Below are 12,822 nucleotides of genomic sequence, written 5' to 3'. Positions count from 1 at the left end.
GATCATTCGTCGCGCCCCTCGCGAGTCGCCTCCTGTCGTCGCGATCGTCCAACTGTACTCGCGTCGTCTTCTCGCTCGTCCAACTTTCTCGCGCGCACACGAATCGATCGAATTTCCGGCGGATTTCTGCTCCTGCGCACGTGCCGTGGCGCACCTATCCGCCGTTCATGTCGCCGCGAAGAGAACCCTCCAGCTTTGCGCTCCGATCTCTGTCGGCGCAATCTCTCAATTGAATGGCAGCCCCCGTGGGCGATAAGGCGCTGTTACGTACGAGCCTTCGTTCTCGGGATAATATAAATAGCAGGCTCGGAAATAATAATCGCCGTAACTTAATTCCATTTCATTTTCAGACGCTACGTGTCTCTAACACGTCCCCGTTCGAAAAAATCCTTGCACAAACCGAACTGCGAAACCGTTCTGTTTTTTTTGATGAGTTTTAATGAACGTGGGACGGTAAGGATGGGCCGGAAATATTAGTGTTGTCGACGCTACGGAAAAAGGTTATTTTACGATGGAAAAGTTGAATTTATAAAATAGGTAACTTTGCATCTTTTTTTTTTTTTTTTCAACAAAAAATGGAACGGAGGATCGTTCGCTATCTCGACGATGGAGTCGTCGGCTTCTGCTTTCTGCTTTGGAACGAGTCGAGTTTCACGAGACACGAGGAAGGATACCTCCTCTAACCGGATGCGAGCGACTACGCAAGCTCTGCGGGAGCACGGCGGAAAACAAACGCCACCGCGTACACGTGCTCCGGGGCAAGTGTGCACTCGCAAACAGAATATTGATCGCGTTGCACTCCTCTCGTGCAGGTACTCAGCAGTTTCATTCCGTTCCCGGCGTGCCGATTGTTGACGGTTACGGCCGCAGCTGCACCCAGATCCTCGATCGTCGCGAAATTTCACGCGGCAGCGTCTGTACTGTTTCTCGCGGAGATACATACGACGCTTCACCACCGTTTGCAAAACGGAATCTGCATCCTTTGATCCGCCCGCTTGCAGCTCACGACACGACAATCGATTTCCGAGGATAACGCTCGTTTCGCATTGAGATTCCCGGGAGAGAGAGAGATTACATCCGAGGGTATTAACGAAGCAATCCCTTTAAGAGACCTCGCTATGTAGACCTCGTCGTTTCCTTGCCTTATCCACGATGACAGGGTTTATGAATTCATATCGAAGAATACGAACGTATTTTGGTACGCGATTATCCGTGGCGGAATTATTTGTGATGTTTATCCGGAGAAGCGCGACGGATTCGGTCAGAGATGCGTCCTGTTACTTTCTTATCAGCCTTGAATGGGTATCCCTGTTGAAGTGGGTCATCGTCGTCGTCGGTCGGGAGTCGCTAGACGGCGGCGTAGCGTCGTGTGGGTGGAGCCAAGTTGTCATCAGAAGGCAAGGATAGGAACAACCTAGGTTGCTGGGAGTAGAAGAGAGAAGTGCAAGCGAGTAGGAGGAGCGGGAGGTCGTAAAGGAAAGTTTCTTCCGTGACGATCGGTTCTCGACCTCTTCAACTGTGTTCCGCATCACTCGCCCCATTCATAAGACGTGTCTCACACGTTCTTATTTTGCAGGCTAAAATATGTCATTTATTTTAATTTAACTCTGCCCCGACTCTCAGACCCATTAAGATCCGATCTTCGATTAACGAAAATTTAATTATCCGCCACCTTCTCCGTCGCTTTTCATGCAGCTTGTGTATTAATCATCCGGTTGATCGCGAGAGAGCTCGATTAATATTCCGCGTAAGTCGGTGCCGCGAATTTACATGGAAACTTAAGTCTTGTTTTGCATTTTTGTGACGCAGCAGGAATATTTCCGGAGTTGGAATCCAACTTCGGGCGTAACTCTTTGCCAAAAGTTTGATTATCCCGCGTGTTACGTAATATTATGCCAATAATGCCGAGGGTCTTTGATTTTCTCGTTGAGAAAATCCTTACACGGCGTGATCCGCGCGAGGGAACTGCTCCGCTCCATAATTTCTCATTCCACTGCACCGTTAGCGATCCGACATCGGACGGTCGACTTGCATAAGAGGTCAAATGGAGATAAAATTACAACCTGGAAAGTGTCATCGGCGTTCGATCGACCGCGGTGTCCTTGAATATCATCTGTGAAAGTCGAAGGACGTAAGCCGGATGAATATTTAATAACAGAGCACCGTGGCTCAAGTCCAAATCAAAGTTCATTCAAGTCGGGAAGAAAGTTAAAAACTTCTCTCCGCTGTGACATTTTTTTTTTTTTTTTCTTTTACATCAGAGAGCATCAATCTGTTCCGCTTTATAGCTATGCGAATATTTATTATTTTTGCGTAAAATCAATACTTTGTATTAGGATGATAATTTTTTTTCGCCGAGGGTATTTGTTCGTATAGACCCAAGATTTTCCCTCGTATTTCGCTTTTTCTCCTCGTTCGGGTAATAAACCGTGCGCATTGACGCGTACGCGACCTTCGAAAACGGTCCTTCTCGCACAATGTTGTATGCTGAAAAAGAATTTAATAAATTATCGCGTCTGAAAGCTTTGATAGAGATCGCTCTGAAAACAGACGTGCAATTTTCCGATTAAACTTGTGCGTTCGTAGGATTTCCTTCTCATTTGCGAAAGTGAAGAAAAACATAAGGAACTTAATCATAAAATATTATTTCATTATTCGTTGTGCAACACAATTGTTCCGCGCAAATTAAAATAACGATAAATTTTATGATTGTTTGCATAAATTTAGATATGTTAAAATCCACGAGAGACACATTTTTTAAATATATCTCTTTTTATGTAAACATTTATATAGTATTTTTTCATAGAAAAAGATAGATCAATGTGGGCGCAAGTATAAGACGCGCATATGGTTAATAGAAAGTTGTTATAATAAAACGACTAAAAGATATAAATGATTAGAATAGAAAGTTGCAAAGTTCCGCGTCGAAAACTTGTTTCGCTTTGAGGCCACATGCTAGATTTCTATAATAATGCAAAACAAGCGAGGGAAGTATCTTTTGGGAAGTTTTTTTTGCAAAAATCTGAAAAATACTTCGAGCTTTGAACCTCTTACCGTCATACGGATAGGATCTCTTTCATGTCTCTCAATTCCGTCGTGTCGTAAGATTAATAACGATTAATAAATTTAAATTCGGGACAGTAAGCGACGTAGCACGGCATAGTGCTCTCTGCATTCCGCGATGCGATTGGATGCGAACGATATGTTGCAGGCGCACGTGTGCGCCACTACTTTGACAGGCTCACTCTCTGGTAATCTCATTCTCGAATATGGATACCGTAGTAATTACATTCTGGTCTCTTCGTGGCGAGACGTGAAACACAGGAGGGAATCGGCTGGCGGCGACGCGACGTGTGTAACATCGATCGCAGCCTTGTAACCCTCGATGTGCTTTGCATCCGTCACACGTTGCTCTCTCGCGAGACCAATATTGGCCTCGTGTCAGGAAATGCAGGTAAGGAGAGTTGCTGTCGTTCATTTTGATCACCGGCACGTGTCGACATGCCGCGAACAGTAGTGACGATCAGCTTCACCGCCGCGTATATTCTCTAATCTATTGAAACTTATTGAGAGAGAAAGAGGGATGGACAGAGAGAGAGAGAGAGAGAGAGAGAGAGAGAGAGAAATATATGAAGATACTATGAAAACCGCCAGAGCTGCATAACGATAAACGGCTTTAGCCGCCTCACATTGTCTTCAAATGGGTCATTCATTTCTAAACTGGAATGACAGTGTATTTTATAATCGGGAAATACGCGGCATTGAAGGGAACCGCGTCTGAAGATACAGTAACGTCGCGCTCGTCCACCGTTCCTTCCGTCATCGAGGGGAGAGAGCGAAACGACCTGCTGCACGGAGGCGGTTGATTATTTTCGTTCGTACTTTCAGGCGAATATGGGGAAGGTGGTAAATACGGTTCGCGCACGAGGGCACGGGCATGCCTTTTATTAGCGTTCTACATTAATTGAAGGTACGGCTCTTCAACGAGCGCGCGGGCGCTTGGTCGATGCGCCGCGTCGCGCCGTCTCGTGCCTCGACGCCCACGGCCCTGACATTGGGAAAGTTGTGAATGGGAGGCGTCGACCCGCGCCGTGGAATCGCTATTTCATTTCCGGATTTCAGATACAATTAAGTGAACTTTCAGCTCGTCTCTCTTTCCCGAAAGGAGAGTAACATAATGATCCGGCGCGTTTAGCATTGCCGTATTTTTTCCCCGGTGTATCGCGTCGTTTAAGAAGAAAAATTAGCAGAGAAAAATTAGCGTCATTGCGCGTTTCAGAAAAGGAGAGGAGAGATTCCGATATCGCTCTTTTCACATTTAATCAACGAAGGAGCTCTCTCGTTTTCAGGTGTCGAAATAGTAGCGCTTCTTTATCGATTCGCGTGGCAGCACCGATCGTCGTCATAAATCATACACAAGTTAATAGCACTTTGCGGCTGCTTATAACATCGTTATTTATAATTTCTGGACGAGGTTTTATCCCGACAAAGGCTTTATATAAAGCCCGGCGTGGCTGGAGCGAGCGTGTCCACTGCGACGCGCGGCGGAATATGTTAACGTCCACTATCGTCGTATACGCGACGAATATCCCGGACACGTGCGACGCGTTTACACGTCTCTCTGTGTAAACGCGCCGCTCGTGTGTGCGACGTGGAAAAAAGAAAAAAAGTCGCGCGGCGAGGTTATTCTCGCATCGTCACTATACCAGATACGCCGATACGTTCCGCGTATTACATTATGCAAATGGGGTAACGTAGCGTGGCGATGATCCGGTCGTTAAAACTTGTATCGCGGCGCTGGCTTCCTCAAAATACGCTTCGATAAAACCTATCGCGGGAGTTATCACACGCGTGCTTGCGCGCGTGGTTAAGCTGTTACGTCACCGGCAATTCCAACTACGTGGAACTGTTGCGTCGCATATAAATATCGCTACGTCTACTCGCCGCGGCGAGTATGAGAATTAAAGGTTTCGCGTAATGAACGAGACGCGCGCAATCGCAGACTTTTTTTTTTTTTGGTTTTGTTTACAACCACTCGCGAGATACGACGATAGAATAATGTGAAAAGGAAGGCAAGAGTTTAGAGCTTAGAGCTGTGGAAGTGTAGTATTAGGCTGTGCGTATAAGATGATATAATATTGTAGAGCGAGAAAGATAGGAAAGTAAGACTTTCCCTGAGGAAAGGAGAGGGAAGCGGTTGAGGATGAATGGAAAAACAGATAGTAGAATATTATATAAGTCTAGGTAAACGTGCGTGGGAGGTATGATGGATGAGTGGGTTTAGGAATAGTTTTGTGAGAGCCAAATCCCTTTTTTTTTTTTTAAATACATTTTTATGTTGTAGACACTTCGGTATCATATTCCTCCTTGCCCTAATTAAACGAACTGAAATATTCACGAACATTGACATTTCGATAACGGATTTTGGATACGGAGTATCGAATAACGTAGCTTCGATATAGACATCGTTATATTCGATTTCTAACATAAATATTCAATAATGAGAATTTAATTTCGAATAAAGTGTTACGTTAAATGACTTGCTGGCACATCCACACTTGAAGTATGATGTTGAAACGCCTTTCGGAACTGATACTATCGTATGATTAACGAGCGGATGATACCGTGTTTATCGCATAATTCAACAGATATTAGGCAATAACCGTGCGACCCACGGTTTGTCCAACACATGTCGACTAACGCAGCGGGAGCAGATTTCTTTATTAGACACATTCTCGCCGCAGACAGGAAGCTCAAAATCCCACGAGATCGTTTCATCCCCGTTAGCCCCCCCTGGCACTTATTTCCTTACGAGAATTTAATGGGGGAATTTTTTTAACGATATACACGTCTTGTAGGAAAGCTCTCTCTCTCTCTCTCTCTCTCGAGCTTTAAATTAACCCAAACACCCTTTAATTGTTATTAATGATTATTGTTAGCTAAGTTTGTTGCTTGTATTATATTATACGTATATCTGTGTAAGATCGCAGCAGACGAATGCAAAGAGTTTCGAATTAAAGAATAATTTCATCGTCGATAAGATGATTATGAGACGTAGAGGATATCGCCTCTTATAATACAAATATTATTAAATTATATATAATATTATTAATATAATATTATTAAATAAGATTAAAATATAATCTTCACCTGGAGTTTCTTAAAAGGAAAACACAATGTTATCTGATCGAGTTAGCGATCGAGTTAGCAGATGTTCAATTTATAGAACACTTTCTTTTCTTCAGATGTAGAGCAGCGAGATATTGCTTCTCAGAAGTGGCTCTTGTCACTCCCTGCGTCCCAAGCGAGAAGCGTAAGGGAAGAATATTGTAACTGTTTGTTAAAAAAACTTAATAATGAAATACACGGCAAAAATAGCCACGGTAGAAAGCAGCGAGGTGATAACGTATTCGATAGATTGCGGCGTAAAATTTATGTTATAGTAAAAAAACGCGAGATATCGATGGAGCTCAGGCGCGTTGAATTTTCTCGTACGTAACGCGTTATGAATTTTTCCAGATGAAACGTCCAAATGGATTTCTATAGGTATATTCGGGCCGTCCAAACGCCCGCATTAAATTGCTTTACGTCATTTTGATCGCCACTTGTAACACCGACGACGATGGCGGGTTGTAAAGCAGACGAGACGTTTTACGAGGCGGGATTCGCGATGCGAGAAAAATTCTTCGTCGTCGGTTGAATGGTTGGCCGGAGAGTTCAGAGACCGGGTTTTGCCACCGATAGATAAAAGCACGTAGATGGAAGCGAATTATTTTGCTTCGACCTCGACTCCTTCCTCCCTCTCACGTATAAAGCACGTGAATGTGTCTTCGTAACGACTCCTCTCAGGTGCACTGTATAATTTGGAATAATAATGTAATTCGTCGGAATTCTACGTTATCAGCGATATGGCTTGCAGTGCTCGTTAATTATCGCTGCTCGCTCTTATTTCCCGGAGTATCGATATCTCCAGTCGTCCTGCTCGCATTTTTATTTGTCTCGAAAATCGAATCGGACAGCGAGCAGCGCTTACAATCGGTTTTTTTTTCGCCTCGTAGACAAGGAGCTAAAATTATTTGGTCGCATTAAAATTTTACAGGAAAGACATTTATATCTCATACGGTATATGCACTTATTAATTGCGATAATATTGTACAAAGAAACTGCAAGGAAAGAACGATATAATTTTGTTGAAGTATTTAAAAATTAAACTAAATATGAATCTGTAAGTAACTCTTGATTATAAACTATTAAAATAATTATGTAGAACGTTCAAATTAATTGCTAAAATGTCGAAACTTTTTACAGCATTGCTCGTTATACTTGAGATTCTTACGTAATCATTTTGATGGTGCAAAAAAGTTATTTCCTGATCTACATTTAGCTAGACTTTTAAATACAGCTTCAGCAAAATCATTCTTTCCGTTACATTATTCTTGGATTATTTTTATATATATATTGTATATTTTCAGTAGTTATTCCTATTGAAATAAAAATAAATGTGAAAGAAACTCAAACACGAACAATACTGCAAACAATTTTCTAACTCGAGCGTCTACATAATTAATTTTCTAGTAAAATCCAATAAAATTCTTTCCAGATGTATTTACCTTTAGGTACTTCGACAAAACTTGTTTTTCTGCATAGCTGCACAAAAAGTTACTCCACGATAAAGGCACAGCATTGCTCGTTACCGCACAATTCGCAAACGTTTCTCTTATCGTTTCATTTACATTGTAATCCTTGCACGCGCTGTTACACCGCAGCAGTGCCAATCGTAACTCTCAAGGAGGATTTGTGCGTTTTTTGCAGACGGCGCTGAGCAATCTCGAGGAGATGCAGCATAACGCCATGTACCGTAGCGACAACAGAAGCCGAAGCATGGGGGTGGGACCTATGCGGTCTCGCCCGATGGAAAAAAGGCACGACACGTCACCGTACAGCGGCGTGCCTTACCTGTCACCACCGCCACCGGATACCTGGCGAAGAACAAACTCGGACTCCGCTTTGCATCAGAGCGCCAACGAGGCTTGCCAATCAACCTCCGCCATACCTCATCGACGAGGTAGCGACGCGTGTCGGTTTCACTCGTTTCTTTTCTTTTCTTTGTATTTATTTCATAGGTAAACCTGTTTCGACCGGTACACACCCCGGATGACCCATGACGCGCGCTTTCTCTCAACGACGGATGCTGAGTGAAAGACCGCGAGTTGTGGAACCTTACGTAACACACAAGGTTTCGTCAAAGCGCTTACTATCCGTGCTGCTATCCGCACGCACTGAGAAAAGTTTCCTGGTTGAAAGTGGACAAGCTGAAGAAATTTCTGATCGCATTAATCAGAACTTTGGATTCGTCATAATTGGACATGTGGTTGTTTCAATTAAAATTTCTGATTTGAATACGATCGGAAACTTCTGGCTTGTCCGTTTTCAATCAGGAATTTTTCTCAGTGCGGGAATTAATGTCTATATCTGTGTTTTTTTTTTTTTTTTTCAAGTGTCTTTATTATAAATGAAAACAGAACTATTTACTCCGATTCATATCGAGTATAACATTGAGATGTAACATTGAGATATGTGTCTAATCTATTTAAACTTTGTCATAAGTGTTACATTTTTTTAAAAGCGTAATTCTGCTGATCTACTGCAGTTAATCGAGATCGTAATGAGAAGGGCGATTAATCAAATGTCTCGCATAAAACTCACCATTTCGCACGTAAACATTATTTCGTCGACCGTTAATAATTTAAACGAGGCTAAAATGATACGCCGAGGCAGTTTACGTGATTTATTTTGCGTGAAAATGAAATCAGGTTTTTTTTACTCCCTCGACATTTAACAATTCGAGCGTGATCGAGTATTCGCATGGGTGAATGACACAGTTTTTCAGCGTCGTTTGGACGCTATATTAATGAGTTCGTTCTATATAAAACGCTCTTCGCGAAGTTGCTCCTTTGACTTTTGACGCGATTTTGCGAATCAGCCCAGCTCGGAAATTCCGTCATTACGATATCGCCTCGTTACCTCGTTATATCGCGACTCCCCTTCGTTCCTTTACAAGTTGTTACCTAGAGAATTTTACAAAGAGATTGATCTCTCAGACCTTACACGCTCGCCTCTGAAGTGCACGCGGTTTATAATCTACCCGTTAAAGGCGTTCACAATTCCAAACCTGTGAACCTAGAATTTTCATGCTTTTACATCTTGCAGCATACGCGAAACTAATTAGATGCTTTTACTATACGCCGATTATAAAGTTCATACAATTTAAACAAGGAATCGATCCTCTCCCAAGACAAAGTTCGCAAAGTTTCTTCGTACAGATGTGTGACATGCAAAGTCTTCGGAGCGATAACACGGTGCGTGTTGTTGATATAAATTATCCTTAGATCGCGTCAAATCACGAAACTTTCTAGAGCGATCTAAAGCGTGCTAAAGATCAGTGTACAACGAAACATATGAAATGTTATACAACAGTAACGTTAGTAAGCGGTATTACGTTGCTCCGGAGAAATCGGATAACTAGTTTGAGAAACTTCATGCATTCTGTACAACCGTAACGGAAGATGCTGTAAATGATCGTTTTATATTCAGCATCGCAAGCAAGCAAAGTATTGTACCTGGAATAAGAGAAATCGCGTCAACATATATTCGGCTTTACGACGTTATGTGTAATTTCGATACTTCGATAAATCGCGCATTTCTGAAATTAACAGATCAACACGCCATGACCGGAAGCGGAAACGACAACAGGGATCCTCACCATGGTTTCATCGAACGACCAAGATCCTCGTGCGAAATGCCTAGAGTGCCTGGGATTAAGTACGTATTGTTAAATGATAAGAGATCAATAGCACGTTTGAAAGAAATTACAGACGAATAAATGTTCATGCGAACAGAGAAAATGGTCCCTTCCAGTTTGTTTCACGATTCAGTTTTACGACTTTTGCTGACCGACCGGTGGAATTACATCCAATAAAAACTTTCATTTGATTGCGCCGCGAGTTAATTGAGTTAGTTAGAATTTTCGTGAACTTTTTTGTTCAGTATATACCCGAGCTCGCAGCCACCGGGACAGCAAATACCTATAGGCAACAACACAGGGTCGTTGCCCGACTTGAGCAACGTACACTTTCCGTCACCACTCCACACTCCTCTGGATCAGGAGGATCATTCGAGTAGCACGCCGTTCAGCAATGTAAGTTGTTCGACTGATTATCGTACACATTGACCGTGATAATATTTCCTCTTTTCTTTTCTCTTGATATTATACGCACTTATCGCGAGGCTGCACGTTTCTGAACGAGTCTTCGAATCGCTTTACAGCGACGTTTAATTTTTTTAAAATATTTTTCATTCTCTCACCTGTCTTCGATCCTCGGAAAAAGTGTCTGTAAAATGGTATTTAAAATTATAGAACTTTAAACGATAGTTTGAATGTCATGTTACGATCAATTTATTATTGTCTTGTTTGCTATCAGATATGTTTCTCTGAGTGATTTTGCACGTATTAAGTGAAAAACGAAAGACAATTATGTTTATTGTTACAATCGCCAATAGGTTCTATAAATAAGTGACGTTACTCGTTGTTATTCAACGGATAATTTCATCCATCCGGTCTACGATAAAATCTCGATATTTCACTTCAGTTAAACTTTAAATGTACTGATATCAGTTAGAATTGATTCTCTTTCAACTTAGATTACTGTGACGAATAAAAGATTGATATTTAAAACGTTTTAAATTTATTTAATTACTAATTTTTTTAACGAGTCAAGATTTTATCTCAAAATTTATTGTTTTTAGATTTTATCTCTATTTAAATGTAGATATATAATAATTATCTAGTATCTGTGGCTAAAAGACGACCTGATGAGTTTGCATAAAAATTGTAATAAATGTTGTTTATGAAGGAAATGCATTTATTTTTTACAAGAGCGACTTTAGTCGATATCGATGTATTATAATTTATTTCTACTTTTGAGCGGATTGAAATTGGTTAACTAACTTAACGTTTTACAATTGGTGCGGCCGACGAAAGAATATTCAATTAAAGAAGGTAAAAGGCAGATGTCGATATCGAAATTGTTCGTTCGCGTTTTTCTCATTCTCGTCTCTTGTTTTTCCAACAAACGCCGTTCATCTTATATATTTTTTATCGCTCGTACGAGCGAAATCGTCGAGCCACGTAGGCAGGCAAGCTGTAGACAAGTAGGATTTACCACTGGAAAGCGGGAAATCTTTTTGAAATGGTCGAAACCGCTGGTATATTCCAGAGTCCTCAAACGAGCAGTCCCACAAACCTGTCCAGTCCGACCAGCTTGGCACAAGCTGGTAGGCTCTCCTTTTCACAGGATCCGTCAAGCGTCCAAGTAAATATCCTCGCGGCCCCATATTACTTGTAGATTGTGCCTACTGTTATAGCGCAGCGGATTTTTAATCACGAGTGACACGAATCTAATAATTTTTCTCCGAAACTTATTTATCTAAAGAGCTCGAGATGCGCACGATCTTCGTGCGTTGTAAAGATTTCCAATCGCAATGCGTAGATCTCGGTTAAGAGCCGCTGTCGTGGAATGTTGCAAAACGTGCGGAATATCTGAAAATGATTTGAAACTGATCTGAAAATTTAAGATTTTAGGATTTTTTAAAACCAGTTTATGAAAATTTTTTCGGGTCACGTCCCAAGAAATTTAATTAAATTTACATCGCGATACAATATCGAATGCTCAGATATTTCGCATTTTTACTGGCAGATTACGGAATCGAGGAAAGCACATTTTCAGTCTAAATCCATAATAGACAAAAACTCGTGTGATATATATATATATATACATGCATAGTATGCTTGAAATCTAAATTAACGAAACGTATGTGAATAAATTTGAAAGTCAAATGTATAGTTTAAAGAAACAATCGCTAAAAATGTTACCTCGGTTCCGTAAAAACGATTTTGTTTATTGGAGAATGTAAATTAGGATGCGATGGTTGCATGCAAAGAACACTCTTTGTGCTTTTCTGTGCTTTCTTAAATGTTAGATCGTTTCAATTAGAATAGCGCTAGAATCTTGAGGTATTGCAGCTGCTTTCAGGAAAAAGATATAAGTAGTTCGTTTATTTGATGCAGAGCTAACTACACAGATTGCGCAGTGAAAAAAGAAAATTTAAGAAATATTATCTATCCGGAGGAGCGATACATTCCAGATGTTACGTAAACGTGAAGAATCTCTAGCAAGAATTTTCGCATGTAATTGGATTGCTTTCACGCTAATTCAGTAATGTTTGAAAACGCCATTGCTTCAATTAGAAAAAGATTTAAGCGTCTCATCATGAAAAGCAATTTTTCTCGGCATGCTCTCTCGATGTTCGAGTATACAAATTCCATCGTAGTTGAATATCAACTTTTCTTTTTTCTTTAGCGTAATTTTCTATGGTTAACGTAACAAGGATATAATGTTGCGCGCAATTATGCAGCGTTAAGCTCGAAATGAAACTTTTGCAGCACGCTATGGAAAGCACTTGTGACCTAAATGCGTCCTGACATTATTAATATAGAATTTAATAACATTTATCGAGAGCCCGCTCGATAATTCTGATCGTTAAATCGTACTGTAAACGCGAAATGAATTACTCCAGGAAACTGCGTCTCGTTGGCGCGACATGTTTTTAATGAAAAAGAAAAATCCGGGGGCTTTTTAATACGGTTGTTTTTTTTTCATTTGTTAATATCAGGACGTATATTTTAGCGACAGCCAGAAACATTCGGACGAATATTACGCGCGTTTATACCGACGTCTGTCTCTCTCTTAATTTTCTATTTAT

The 12,822-nt window shown here is 41.1% G+C and overlaps 1 protein-coding gene across 11 annotated transcripts in view; it reads left to right on the top strand.

Annotated features, from left to right (window-relative positions):
• LOC108746621 (CREB-regulated transcription coactivator 1-like) overlaps window positions 1-12,822 on the top strand; it is a 31,576-nt gene that overhangs the window by 10,844 nt on the left and 7,910 nt on the right. For 5 of the 11 annotated variants that reach the window (XM_018483505.1, XM_018483509.1, XM_018483508.1 and 2 more), the window contains exons 3-5: window positions 7,813-8,077; window positions 9,717-9,822; window positions 10,048-10,198. In XM_018483505.1, the coding sequence (XP_018339007.1) occupies window positions 7,813-8,077; window positions 9,717-9,822; window positions 10,048-10,198 (522 nt within the window). Of the gene's footprint in view, window positions 1-5,060; window positions 5,117-7,812; window positions 8,078-9,716; window positions 9,823-10,047; window positions 10,199-11,276; window positions 11,373-12,822 lie in introns of those variants that run through there. The other 6 variants (XM_018483503.1, XM_018483507.1, XM_018483511.1 and 3 more) reach the window with 4 other exon arrangements.

Source organism: Trachymyrmex septentrionalis, unplaced genomic scaffold (assembly GCF_001594115.1).
Source record: "Trachymyrmex septentrionalis isolate Tsep2-gDNA-1 unplaced genomic scaffold, Tsep1.0 scaffold182, whole genome shotgun sequence".
Taxonomy (NCBI): Eukaryota; Metazoa; Arthropoda; class Insecta; order Hymenoptera; family Formicidae; genus Trachymyrmex; species Trachymyrmex septentrionalis.
Note: the sequence above shows the minus strand (reverse complement) of the source record. Positions and strands in the feature narration are given on the sequence as shown.